This window comes from Tympanuchus pallidicinctus, unplaced genomic scaffold (genome assembly GCF_026119805.1).
Source record: "Tympanuchus pallidicinctus isolate F22 unplaced genomic scaffold, pur_lepc_1.0 scaffold2, whole genome shotgun sequence".
Taxonomy (NCBI): domain Eukaryota; kingdom Metazoa; phylum Chordata; class Aves; order Galliformes; family Phasianidae; genus Tympanuchus; species Tympanuchus pallidicinctus.
This window is the reverse complement of record NW_026294721.1, coordinates 24,117,011-24,130,981: the sequence shown is the minus strand read 5'-3', so window position 1 is coordinate 24,130,981 and position 13,971 is coordinate 24,117,011. Positions and strand designations below refer to the sequence as shown.

Here is a 13,971-nt window from a genome sequence, read left to right as displayed (position 1 = left end):
CCAATGCAGCTCTGTTCTGACAGCTAACTGCTCCATTGCTCAGGATCAACAGTTTCACATTGGGTTTTTTTTTCATTTAATGACATTCACAAATGGAGAAGTACGATGTAATGCACAAGAATTAACTCTAACAGTCAAGATATCATTTACATTTTTACCAGTCTGTCTGGTTTAGGCTTCCACTTAGATGTGCAACACGTGCAAGTCAGAACAGCAGTCCAAATATAATGCTGCCACCCTGAAACACTTTTGAAAAAGGGAAAGTCCAATTCAGTATGCTTACTCATGTATCTGGCTAGGTTCCTCAGCCTTTTTTCTCCAAATAATTCAGTATTATTCCAAACATTATTAAGTATGATAAAATGTTTCCAACACATCATTTTCAAACACAAGAATGTGAGAGGTTATTTCTACAGGTACCTTTTAATGCAAATCTTGAAAATTTCAGAAGATTTTGACATTTTTCCCATCCCAATACAAGCAATTGCTTTTATTTACATACATTTTACCCTTTCTTATACACTTACATTAGTTATTGCTAGTTACCTTCTTCATTCTTAAATAATAGCACAAATGGTTTACAATCATGACACCTCACAGCAGCCTGGCTCACCATTTTATGCAAAATAAAAAATGACGTTAAGCCTAAATATATTCTTTTGCATCCTCTGGCAAGTCGAGATTTTCTCCTAATTTATGAATAACTTTGATTGGCAGAACACACTAAACGTGCCAGCATCCATGACTAATACAGATGAAACTGAACTGAGCTGACAGAAGAGAATTTTCCTCAGTTCTTCATCCAGTTCTTACTCGTCCCAGGTGTCTCCATATTTATTTACTTTAACTAAAGAAGAGAAAGAAACAGTAACCATGTTATTAGTTTGAAGTGCAAAAATTACAGTGTCAGAAGGTATGGTGCATTGTCATTGAAAGTGCTGAGCGGGGAGAGTGTCAGTCACAGCACAACAGGTATGTAATTAAAGACACTTTTGAATAAATGAGGAGAAGAGCTCATTCGTTATTCTTTAAGAATTTACCCTCAGTCCAGAGGCCCACTGTGCTCATTCCTGCCCTGCAGAACTTGTAACTACTTGGAAACAAATGGAACACGTGGATGAAACAAAGACAATTGGAGGAAACAGGCAAGAAATGTTTTGAGAAGTATGTGGCTACATAATGTAGTTACGTGCACAATCGGATGGATTCAGGATAGTTCAAAACACAAACAAAGTGAAACCAGCACTCCCTACTAGGAAAACACTCAGCCATTACTATTTGGCAGCTTCCTTTAATATATAAGCGAGTCGGGGGGAAAAAAACAGGCTACTGGTCTTGAAGAATTTACTCAGATACATAGTGCTTAACTGAAAAATGGACAGTAAGTGAAAAGATGCTCTCCTGAAAGTGAACTGGAAAGTGTCTGTAACTGTCTGCCATTGCTGACAGTGTAGAGATGGAAGTATAAGAAACAGGAAGAACGCTGATGCTAGTTAGGCACTCTTTATAAACTGACTTGCAGTTTAGTCACCAAGCCCAGCTATTAACACCTATCTACAGTAGAAGCAGTGGAACAGAACAGCGTACTGTCCTTGTTTCAATGAGAAGACAGCAAACTTAGCATAACACACTGACAAATCTGTTTTAAGCAGATTGATATTGCATGTGAGGCACACGAGAAGCTGCCTCCAACTAATGTGATTTCCAGTTCCTTTCACCACAGCTCATTTGTTGACTGGAATGGTCCAGTCCAATTCACTGTGCAGCTACACAAATTCATACTGCTACAACTAAGGGAAAAGAAAAAGCACCAGCAGATGGAAGCTAGAAACTGCTTACAACTGGCTTAAGCATGGTTAGTTTCTTCTTCTGTCCTTGCCACAGAAGACAGAAACCTCTGTCTCCCATTGGCAGTCTGGGTCTGGATACAGATACAGGAGATGAACAAAGGGGTAAGGAATCAGGATGCACAAAGATGTACGTAACAAGCAACGTGTCCCATATGGTACAAGAAGCTTTAACAGATTTTAGCTCACAACATCAGAATCCCTTAACTACAGATTTAAATGCGCCTCCTCTTACAGAACATTTCTCAATTTTTGTACTCCCTTCTTACTTTTTTTCCTAACAATGGAAATAAGGTACTCATAAAAGTTTATTTACAAATCTCAAGCATTGCTCGGTGTAGTTCAGTGTAGTCAAGTAATAAAGAAAGGAAAAAGGCTGTTATTCTCTTAATGATGTAATTCAGTCTTTGCCCAATAATTTTAATTTTATTTCATGACTAGAAGACTTTCTAAAGGCAAACAATCTGGAAAAAGTATTTCACAAGTATATAACAGACTGACACTCCTAAATAACATTGTTCCAAGGTTTACTATTAGTGCTTCAGATCTTTTTGCATTTACACACCTTTTATATATTTATTACAACCTAATATGCCCAATAGGTGACCTTATCTATTCTTACAAATCTTTTTGCATTATCATTGAGAAGACATTTGGTTTTGCTGCATACAAAACCAAATGAGTATACCTTAACAGTCCTGCAGTCTGGTAAAACACTTACACTGGTAATATCTTTTTCCACAGCTGTCACACTAAATAATACAATTCTAGAGCAGGCAAGTATGAACTGCTACTGATGTCTCCTTTTAAAAACAACTGTTCAAGTCAGAAAGTCGATTGGAGTCTTATTCTTCAGTGCACTGCATTCTTATTTTGTTGTGTACACTTTTGTTTCTCGTTGTGGAAACAAATCTCGATACTGTTGCTAAATACTGCTTCCTTCCTTTGCATTTTAATGTAGAATAATGAATCTCTACAAACAATACTGCTATAGAAATGCACTAATTCCACAAGAAACAATTCATAAATACCCCCCACTCCAAAACCATCAACTGTACTCTATTCTTTGAGAACAATGCTATCTGAAACACACAGCCCCCTTCCATAGCTAAAACTCTTCAGTAAAGCTCAGAGAATTCTCTGTTGAAACACATTGCTCAGTGTATTAAAAAAATAAAATAAATACATTTTAAAAAAATAAATAAATAAAAAAAAGAGATTTTCAGAGTCTGGCACCAAGCTAGAGAAAAAGAATTATTATTTGCTATTGGAAGATGGGTATTTCTGATAAGACCCCATTGCATATCACATACCTGGAGACACTGCAACTGTAAGCTTTTCAAAGGGCAGGCAGAATTGAGCTTTGGGTTTGTAACTATGTGTCCAGGTGTGGAGCCCTCAGTACAAGAAAGACATAGAGATTTTGGAAAGGGTCCAGAGGAGGGCGACTAAGATGATCAGGGGGCTGGAGCACCTCCCCTATGAGGACAGGCTGAGGGAGTTGGGCTTGTTCAGCCTGGAGAAGAGAAGGCTGCGGGGTGACCTCATTGCAGCCTATCAATACCTGAAGGGAACCTACACCCAGGAGGGGAGTAAACTCTTCAGAAGGGCTGACAACAGCAGGACTAGGGGAAATGGATCCAAGTTGAAGGAGGGAAGATTTAGGTTGGATGTTAGGAGGAAGTTCTTTACAAGGAGAGTAGTTAGGCCCTGGAACGGGCTGCCCAGGGAGGTTGTGGATGCCCCGTCCTTGGACGTGTTCAAGGCCAGGTTGGACGGGGTCCTGGGCAACCTGATCTGAATGTGTACGTTTGGTGGCCCTGCTAGGCAGGGGGGTTGGAACTACATGATCCTTGAGGTCCCTTCCAACCCGGGTGATTCTGTGATTCTGTGTAACTATCTTTAAAATTATTGCTACTGTTTGAATTTACCACGTATTGGTGTAAATCAGCACAGTACCTTCCTTAACTGGTCTTTCCTGGGGAAATTTGCTTGCAGTTTCTGCCTTCAGTGGTGACATTACTTCATATGTCTCTCTGTGTTTATTCCTTAATTCTTCATATGTGACACTTTTTTTTTTACGACTTTCTTCTGGAATTGGAGGAGCTTCTACAAACACAACAAACACAAAAACACCCGAAATGGCATCACACAACAAAACTTGTCCACAGCCTCTTCCAAACACCAAAAGTGTTTTTGGTAAGCCTTTTAAATTCAAAGGATGAGAACCACAACCATCATACGTCACTTGATTACACTTCAATTTATGTTTGTAATGCAGAATCTTGGTTCTGTAAATTAAGGCTTTACAAATCATTGCTATTTGTGATGAAGTATTATTATAATTCCCTTGACACATCAACATACGAAACTTTTATATAACTAAAAGTGAGTTGCACAAAAAGTTTGCTTTTGTTTTGCGTGTGAAACAAAACATTTTCCATCAAGGAATTGAGAATCCAAACTAATTCAAAATATGCAACTCTGTATTGCGTAGCAACAGACTCCTTTGTGTATCACAGAGGCCAGACTTCAGAACAGCGTTTCCCTTGCAATAGTAAAGCACACAGTTCATACTGGACTGATGGGAACAGCTGCACAGAACACTACTTTAAAACCCTTTTACTTCTCCACGAGAAAATCAGCTGTCACGTGAGAGAACACAATCTGCATTCAGTTCTCAGAGAACTTAAACATTTATCACATTAAAAATAAAAAACAAAAACACAGCTTTAAGTCATGCAACCAGCAGTATACAGTCAAAGCACCATCATTAGTGAAAATTAAATAATTCTGAAAGGCAAGCAGATAAATGGTAGAGACTGTGGCTTATGTAGCACAATGAAAAGGCTGGCATATTCATCTTAATTTAAATAAAAAAGAGCTTCAAGTCAGAACATGTACTTTGAGGTCGAGTTTCCTAAGAGACTAACCCTTGCAAATTCATTTACTTGCAATTAAAGCTACAAAATAGAAAAGCACCTGCAATTGGCTTACAGTTAGAAAACAATACATGTATTTGCCTTCTGTCTCAAAACAATTCTAAGAACTTCAAGGTGTTTCACTGAAAAACGCTATTATGCCATGTATGACTTCATGGGATGAAATCAATTTTACTGAGAGAGCTAAGAGAAAGGCAAGAGTACTGCAAATTGCTAAATATTCAGACAGATCCCACCTTGAACATTATAATCGGTAATTCCTGTAGGTGAAGATTCATTCAGGGAAGCACTGAATGGAACGGGCTCATAACTAGAGAGGGCTCTATCTGTGGAACTGTAATCGTCTGAATAGCCAGAAGACAGTGGGAATCCAGCTTTTGGAGAAGACTCAGTAAATGACTGAGAAGGCATATCTGAAAACTCAGATTTTCGACTGGAATGGCTGAAAAATAATACAAAAAAAACCATTAAATACTGAAAGCTAAAGTTAAAATGAAACTATATGAGTAACATTATGTGCAGCTCAAGAACTTTGAGCTTACCCTGTTTAATGATTTAGTTTTCAATAAAATTAACTGAACTGCCTTAAAAAATGGTATTCTCTTTAAACACTGCAAAAATCTCTATATATCCTTCCCCAACAGTCTTTGATTCTTCCCAAAAACCTAACTCACAGCCCCAAATCAGAAGACAAAAGAGAAAGTGTTTTGCACTTTAAAACATAGAAATGACAATCCTTTTCCTCAGGGACTCTTCAGACAGAAAAAACACAACAGACACAAATAGTACAGGGTGTGTCCTTGTAACAAGCTATAACGTGCAAACAACAGTTATTTCTAAAGATCTTTTAGGAAGAATTTGCAGTTAAAAAGCATTTATTATTACAAATGGTATAACTGATCAATAACACAGAACAAAAGAAAGGGAGAAATGAGATCTGTCTCGGGGAAACAAAACTATAATAGTTTACTGAGCTGCTGAATTAATTTTTCAGAAGAAACATTAATGAATTTCCTCTTGAAAGAAAAAGATCACACAAAAATACTCCTGAAACTGATGTCTGATGCTGCCTACCCAGAATGGCCTGATAAATCACTTCACAGTAATGTGTCAGGTCTATCAATAATGCAGTCCTCTTGGTGCCACTACGGTCTTTCTTTGTTCATTTTTTACTTTACATTTTTGCATAGCTGTACATTTAACTTCATACAAAAAATTGCAGTTAATATTTGTTTTGTTCTCACATGGCATATTGCATAAACATACACAGCTAAGCCATCTTTTTCTCCATTATATTTTTAAAGTATTTGCAAACTCAACATTAAAGAACTGAGATCCTTTAGCTCCCTACTCGTCTTTAACTGCAAAAAGAATTACACGTTAATTAGCACAAGTATAATGGCCACAAACAAGAGGGCAACGATTTCTATCACTGGCTTTAAAAGCTAGGACACGTGGATAACAATGTGATTTGAATGAATTTAAACTCATCTTTCACCAAGGGAAAGAAAAAAAAGTACAGCGTAGCAAATAAAATAGATTTCTCAGCTACTGAAGAAAGGCCAACTAAAAGATCAAGAGGTGTAAGGATGCAGCAGATGATTGATCATCTGGAGTGAGCAGAGCTAACGCTCGTGATAAAGTCTTATTAAAAACTGTGGAATGGTGGGGGAGAGGGTCCAGCTGAACTGATGTATTAAGTGGTCATTGCTAAAACTCATCAGAAATAATTAAAAAAAAAAAAATCAGAATAAAGGTAAACCTTGCAGACAAAACTGATAAATATTAATTGATAAAGTAATCAAGAATTTAATCAAGTCCTACATAAACATGTGACAAATCTTTGCACAGAGAAGCAGCAGGGCTACCACTCCCTGTCCAAAGACTGTACTCTCAATTTTAATTCAAGGGCTTAAGTGAGACATTCAAAAAGCAATTTGTAATTAAAAAACAGTTGAGGTAGAAAACATTCTGGAACAAAACAGGAAATAGTTTTAAGAACTTGATGAGTTTCTCATATGCACAGCATAACCCTGTTACAGATGTAAAGGATTTAAACAAACAGCCACAAGTTTGACCACCACACTTCTTCCTGCACTGATATTGTTTACTGAGCTCTTTCCTTCGATAAACACTGAAATCATTTCCACCCTCTTCCTACTTAAATCAAACTAAACTATGAGATAAGTTTCCAGAAGGTAACACTATTTTATTTCAGTTAACTTAGTTTACTTCTCAATTGAGGAGGGTGACTTCTGATGTCACACTACCACAAGTAAATTCTACAGGAAACCAACATATCTTAATTTACAGGGAATACGTTTTCATAAGTAAAATATTTATTTTTCTATTTGTCAAAGTAATTTACTTTATGTGTTGAGTTCAAAATGTGTGTTTTTATAGCTGGTCAATTGATTGATAGAGATGATACAGCTTCCAGAAAGGGATAGAAAGGGGCAGAAGGGGAAAGAGGGAAGTTACAGATCTGAAGATCTTTGAAAGCTGCCAATGCAGCCTTCATCTCTTTGGTCTTTAAAATATCTTATCCTAGCAAAAAGTGTTACATTGAAAAGAGAATTAAATTCTTACGAATGTGAGCTGTGTCTCTGAGCCTGTCGCAGAACATCTCCGATTGGGGAGTCCTTCAGCCTCTTAAATTTCTCACTACAGATTGGCAAGTAGGATATCTTTCCAGCCAGGTATCCACACATTCCAGCAACTTTATTAAAAGAAGAAAAAAAAGATGTTTTTATACACTGAATAATAATATTCAATGTAGTTTTAAAATAAATAATTCGAAATGAATTCTACAGCATTTTGAATAAGAGAATAAAAACAGTTGGCAATCTGAAACAAACAAACAAAAAAAAAAAGCAGCAATCATCTCTTTACTACTTCTGCATTTGAAGGGTACTAAAAACAAATGCAAGAGCTAAACGAAGACACGTGGCAATGATTTAAACAGGACATGAGCATCAGGTGATTTAAGATAACAATTAATGACTGAAAGGTGACAAGGAATTCTAATCAGCTTTTCCCAAGCTCCAAAAACAATTGACTGTCAAAGATGATAAAAAGGTCAGGAGTAAACAAAGGTAAAATACTGTAAGAATTTAATCCACTGAAACAGAGATCTTGAAAAGCATGAAGAGAAATCTATGATATTTTGTACTAGGCTCTAGTATTAAACTAGTTTTACAACTGAATTGGTGGAAGTGTTGCAATCTTAAGGCAAATGCTTTCGAGTGCATGAGACATTTCATCTGTTAGGCAGGATAAAAGTCTGAACAATCACAGTAGTTTTTTTCAGGAATGAAAGCTGTTGATTTCCATCAGTTGGTCCTTCATGTTTTTTTGAGTGGGCACAAAGAAGCAGAGCTCAGAGGCCACCAAAAGAATCTTTGTTATTTGTAGAAGTGGACTAGATCCCTTCAGATGCAAGGAGCATTTACTAACTATGAAGGCTAAAGACTAAATCATCCTTAAGACAGGTAAGAGTGAATTACCAGTAACGTTAATTCCTCAAGACCCTCACACTGTAGATTATATTACCTGGGAACCAACATAGCAGGGGATTTTACCCTACCATACTGAAATCGTGATCCCTGTTATAAAGCCCGTATTTTCCAAAAAAGATAAAAAATGTTTTCCAAGAGAAAGAAAAGCCACAAGCAAAAGCATAGGTTGCAAATATTTACTGACAAGAAGTGTAGGGGTTTAACTGCTTGGAAGGAAAAGGAAATGCAAGATACATAACATGTATCTTTTCTGTGCAGACAGAAAAATCAAAAGCTCTTAAAATGCTGGAACAAAAAAAGAACTCTTAAACTGTTTTATTGTTGTTTTACATCAACTATAAGCTAGCACCAGTACTCGGAATTGCACATGTTCTTCTTTCAGAGCTCATGGGGGAAAAAGAAAACAAAAATAATTACAGCGGTGCTGCTTCCTTCAAGCAGATTTCACTGCAAGAGGAACATAGAGTAAAACTATGAGACACCATGCGGAGCTGGCAATAATTTCCAGGAAGAACCTGTAGACAGCAGCCACATCTGACTTAAACAATGAAGATGGAATGAGAACTCCTTAACTCAGACCTTTTAAACCACAACTACATCCTCCCAAAATTCCAGTACTGGAACTGTATCTACTAAACCACACATAGCTACCTGCTGAAACACAAGCAACACACTTTTTTTGGAAGCTCTTCTCATTGAAAATGAAAGCCTATGTGTCCATCAGTGTATGCTGAAGATAAGCTAGAAGTACTACAGCTTACAGCCACAGTTTCAAGAACAGCTGGTCTGGCCCATTTCAAAACTTAGTTCTGCTAAATAAATGGAGCACGGTCTTCAGCGACACCTGCATAGTAGGTGTCATGGAAATAGTAATTCCATTATTCATTAGAAATGTTTCTACTGTTTAGTGCTCAAAAAAAGCAAGTAGAACTCCCTATAAACAAATGGCAGCCCTGCTTTCTCACATTCATTTATCTGCCTAAACAGCACTTCCTTCACCACAAACCATGGCTTTTGCCCTCTTCCCACTGAAGTAAACTGTGATAATAACTGGCTGTAACTGGCTGCATCTGGGCAGATTGGCAAGATGGTGAGTTCCTGTTTTACTGTCATGTATTATATTCAAATGGGTAATTTATTATTATTATTATTTTTATTACAGTTAATCCAAATTCATTCATGAGAAACTGCTGTCTTCCCATAATTGTATAACAGAACATCCAGGAAAAAAAAAAAAAAGCACTAAAATAGCATGAATGGGACAAGTGAGGCACATGAATAATGACCTTCAAATTAGGAAGGGAGGGGTGGGTGTACCCTGGCAAAGTCCTTCAAGCCAACTTCAGTGCAGCAGCACTTTTCCGATTTGAGGAGATATTATTTGGACCTACAAACTTTTATACAACGTCGAAGAGCTTTACTTGCCAAAGCAAAAACACTGAACAGATACTGCAAGTACTAAATATTGTCAAACATCATCAAAAATGGCGTTCTGACAGAAGTATCACAAATTGCTAGCAATGCAGGTCAGGTGCAAGCAAAAGAGAATGTTACTGCTTGTGTTTGTTTCTTCCCTCCTGCAAAGTTTACACAGCCATGGAAATAAAAGCTAGGTCAAAAGAGCATTTTTACTTTGTTCTTCTGAGTTGTAATACTCCGAATAAATGCTTAAGAGCAACAGGTTACGTCCCTACACACACTTCTCCTTAAGCATTAATTTATTTCTGATGAATTTCCAATTCATCTTTAAACTTCATCACAGAAAAATATTGATCCCTAACAGACTGTAATGAAAAGGAAAATAAGGAAACTTATACAATGTCTGCTTACAGTGCTTTTATCTTATATTTTCGTATTACACTTGACAAGAATTGTTCCAATCTCACAACTTCATAGAAAGCCTAAAAGAAAACTTGTCCCAAATCTGTTGCACAAATTTGAATATGACAAATTGCTCTGCCTCTTGATACAGTAGAGTTGTTTTTCAATATTATATGCAGTTTTTAAGAAACATCACAACAAAGTTATTTAGAATCAACTGCAGGAGGTGAACTTCACTCATTGGATATATTGGATCATGCAGGCATGATCTTCAAGCAGTTTTACTGATCTAAGCACAGAGTGAAGTACAGTCAGTCAGCCAGCTGGTCTCATGGGAGTAACAGCTGAGTAACAGACTCCAGAACCAAGTCACAAATGTCAGCTAATCTGTACACAGCTTTTACTTACATGCAACTTTAGTAAAGGAGCCAAATCTTGAGCTATCTCTTAGAATGCCTGAAAATGAAAAATCAAAGTAATAAATAACAAGTTATTAAGTTGAAAAAAACATTAACTGTTCTATGAACACAAAATGAAAATTCTATTGCATAATACCAAGTGTGGTAGAGAATGTTTTTACACTTAACATTCAGAAGAATGCAAGAAAACCTAACACTGGAATTCTCCATACAATTCTAACAATCTGAGAATTAGCCCTTTAATGTCTCACAGAGTACCACTACAGTCAGTTTCATAGTCACAGAGATATTGTATTTGTTGAGCAATATAGACAGGAAGAATTTGGCTTTAATTTAAAGTTCTCCTTCTTTAGCTTGCACGCCATATTGCTTAAGATTCTGAACTCTCATGGTTAACATTATTATACCATCCTTATTAAGCAGAAATGTTTTATCTCAGCAAGTAAAAACAAAACCAGGCATATATACAGCTTACCTTTTTTGATTAAGAAACTAGTAGCTAGCATGCTTGCAGCAGCCAAAGGAAAAGCTGTGAAGAAGAGAAGTTACTTCAACACAATTTTCAATGTAATTAACAAAATGTACAACCAAATGAGAAACACTAGGTCTTATTAAATTCATTTATATGAGAATATATATGCGCAATTAATAAACTATAACAACTGTGAAACGTTCTCAATTCCAGCTTTTGAGACCTGCTACAAGTTATGCAATACAGGTTAACGTGTCATCTTGCCCTCGGCCTTCACGCTTCCTAAAATGTAAGAGCCAGTAGCAGCTGGGGTAGAGGGGCAAGGTGCTGACATCTGGCTACAGCTGCTCCAGCATCAAAACGCAACACTTCAAACCTGAAAGCATACACAGACTTTTAGAAGAGATGTTTGAATATGAGAACGTTTAAATAGTTCCAGCTCTCCAAGAGACACAAAATAATTGGATTAAAATGAGATAATTGGAAGAGTCAATCAAATCAAAGAGTCAAGCAGCAATCAAATAACAGAGCAGGTTATTTTTGTAGTTTATGGACCAAGCTACTCAGCTTTGGGGTAGGGTCAAATGCAGAGAAACCAATGAACACAGAACTGCATTACTACCTGTCACAATCTGCTTGACTGTTTGTTTGCAACAGTTTTTATCATACTGAATGACTTCAGATAGCAGGAAGCACTTTGAGATAGCAAGAAGCAAAAAGCTTTCAAGCAATTATAATATTTGGAAGATAACACTGCTTTGAAACTATTTGTAGAACTAAGAATACACAAGATATAATAACACTGAAATAATGAATGTTGACAAAGCAAAAGGTAATGGCAACAGGGACTCATAATGAAATTACATTTTAAGCAAGTCTGCAAATACAGATGTTACAAAAAGACTACACGAATTACATTAACTTGGCCTAGGGAGATCTTTTTTATTGTAAACAGCACTAAGTTCGTAGTGTTTTGAAGCCCATTAAGTTCCTATTAGAGTTCATTAAGTTCCTATATTAAAATAAACAGAATTTCAATTTTTACAACAATGCTAAAATACACATTGCAAACTGCTGCTTTTTCCTTCATAAATTCAGACAGATGTAAACTTGATTAGGAACCCAGTAAGTGCATTAGGGTAAAAATGACCAGATGTCACATGTAAGAACAAGTATGGGCTCCATGGTTTACAAGCAAGGTTAAAGCAACATTTCAAAGAGAACATAACCCTCCAATCCACTGAATATTAAAACCCTATGGTTTTAGAGATGCTAGGGCAGATCTTCTAAAAGTTCAAGTTCTCTGATATACAGAATGCCAGCTTAGATTTGAATCTAAGTTTAAAAAAAGAAAGTTACATTAAAAACCTAGCAGAACTTGTTGCAGGGGAATTCAGGGGAGTTTAACCTTCAGAGCTCAGAAATGATTTATAGGCCCAGCATAAATATTCTGGACATCAAAGACAGGTTACACATTATAGTGGAAACAAATGCTACAATGTGGGTGTACACATGACAAAATGGCAACAAGAAATTAAAACAGCGATTGGTAAACAAAAATTTTGAGTCAAACATAAAATCACCATGAATAACTATGCAGGTGTAGAAATTAAATGGAAGATTAACAAATCAGAGACCATCCTCGATGTTCACTGTGATGTGCAAAAACTACAGTGCTTAAGGAATGAAAGAAATCTTAGAAAAAACACTGGGAAGCTGGAATGTCAACAGCAGGTCATTAGTTAGAGCAGTGTAACACATCCTAGTCAAAATGGGGGAAAAGGTCCTATCAAACCTGACTCACCTCGGTACCGGGCGCTCTCTTCAGCGCACTCCTTGAGGAGCCTCCGTTCCTCTTCTGTAGGCACATAGTGCTTAGGGACTGTGTTCTTTCGTTGGGGAAAGCAATGAAAGAAAGAGCAAAAAGATTTAGGGGGATTCTTCAACTAAAAACTTGTGACTTTCAGACCTCATAGTGCCCATACTTTGACGTAGCTATGATGAAGAAGCTAGCACCTTCCTGCCTATGAACGTCACAAGAAAAAAACAAAAACAGAGAAAAAAAATACTTCTGCAAAACAGATTAAAAGAGAGAAGATTCAGTGTGTGCTCAAACCCAGACCATTCCCTTTTCCTGGGAAAGGCAGCCTTGGACTCTGCAACCTGCCTCCTGATTTAAGGAATTTGGACAGCTCACTGAACATCTTACGTTTTGTCAGGGCTGCAACACGACGACACGGGTGCGTTCGCACTAGCACCCAGCACGACCGGGCCGCAGCTGCGAGATGCCCGATAGAGGTATGCCCTACAGCCAGGGTCTGAGGTAGAGACACCCGCCGTCCCTGCGCGTTCCGCCGAGGCCCGAATCTGCGGCGAGGTGCCAAGGGCGATGACGAGCAGGCCTCAAGGGCACGGCGGGCGGGAGAGCACGGCACGGCTGACCCAGGGGCCGGCCGGAGCCGTACAGGGCCCGCCCGCAGCCTGACCGCCGTGCACGCGTGTGAGCGAGGGGCCGCGGCCTCACGCCTCGCACTTAACGGGAACTCCAGTCCCACAGGACCCCACAGCTCTCGGGGCCTCCGGGACCGGCCCCGCCAGACGCGCTCCCGTACCTCAGGCGGGTCGCCGAGCTCCCTGCCGCCGGGACCCTGCCCGGCCTCCATGACGGGGCGGGGGCAAAGCGAACCCGGACGGGCGGCACCGGGAGAACGGGGACCGGAAGTTCCCTGACGCCCCTCCGCCAGGCGCAGCGGCCGACCCGGAAGTGAATGCGGGACACCGCGCAGGCGCCGCAGGGTCGAGCCCAGTGCAGGGCCTGGAAGCTGCTGGCCTGGGGCGGGTGGCAGGCTGTAGGCTTTGGGAGCTCTTCGGGTCAAGGCTTCCTGCCTCCGGCCTCGCGGTTCTGCTGCGGAAACAGGAAAGGAGGACGGGAGAGCCTCGTGTCGGTGTGGC

The 13,971-nt window shown here is 38.7% G+C and overlaps 1 protein-coding gene across 1 annotated transcript; it reads right to left on the bottom strand.

The window, feature by feature from the left end:
• Positions 1-404: 404 nt before the first annotated feature.
• Positions 405-13,773, bottom strand: OCIAD1 (OCIA domain containing 1). Its single transcript, XM_052681956.1, has 8 exons — positions 13,632-13,773; positions 12,824-12,908; positions 11,023-11,076; positions 10,537-10,584; positions 7,379-7,508; positions 5,026-5,231; positions 3,807-3,956; positions 405-847 (listed from the first exon to the last, which is right to left on the bottom strand). The coding sequence occupies exons 1-8, from the start codon at positions 13,680-13,682 to the stop codon at positions 810-812; spliced, it is 762 nt and encodes a 253-aa protein (XP_052537916.1). The 5' UTR covers positions 13,683-13,773; the 3' UTR covers positions 405-809.
• Between the last annotated feature and the right edge of the window lie 198 nt (positions 13,774-13,971).

Bases quoted from the DNA above. Each gene is read 5' to 3' on its own strand.
- OCIAD1 (XM_052681956.1), bottom strand. From the start codon at position 13,682: ATGGAGGCCGGGCAGGGTCCCGGCGGCAGGGAGCTCGGCGACCCGCCT. The intron at 7,509-10,536 runs GTAAGTAAAAGC...CTTTTAATAAAG, and splicing joins CTCCTTTACTAAAGTTGCAT to TTGCTGGAATGTGTGGATAC. The intron at 3,957-5,025 runs GTGGGATCTGTC...TTGTGTTTGTAG, and splicing joins TACCGATTATAATGTTCAAG to AAGCTCCTCCAATTCCAGAA.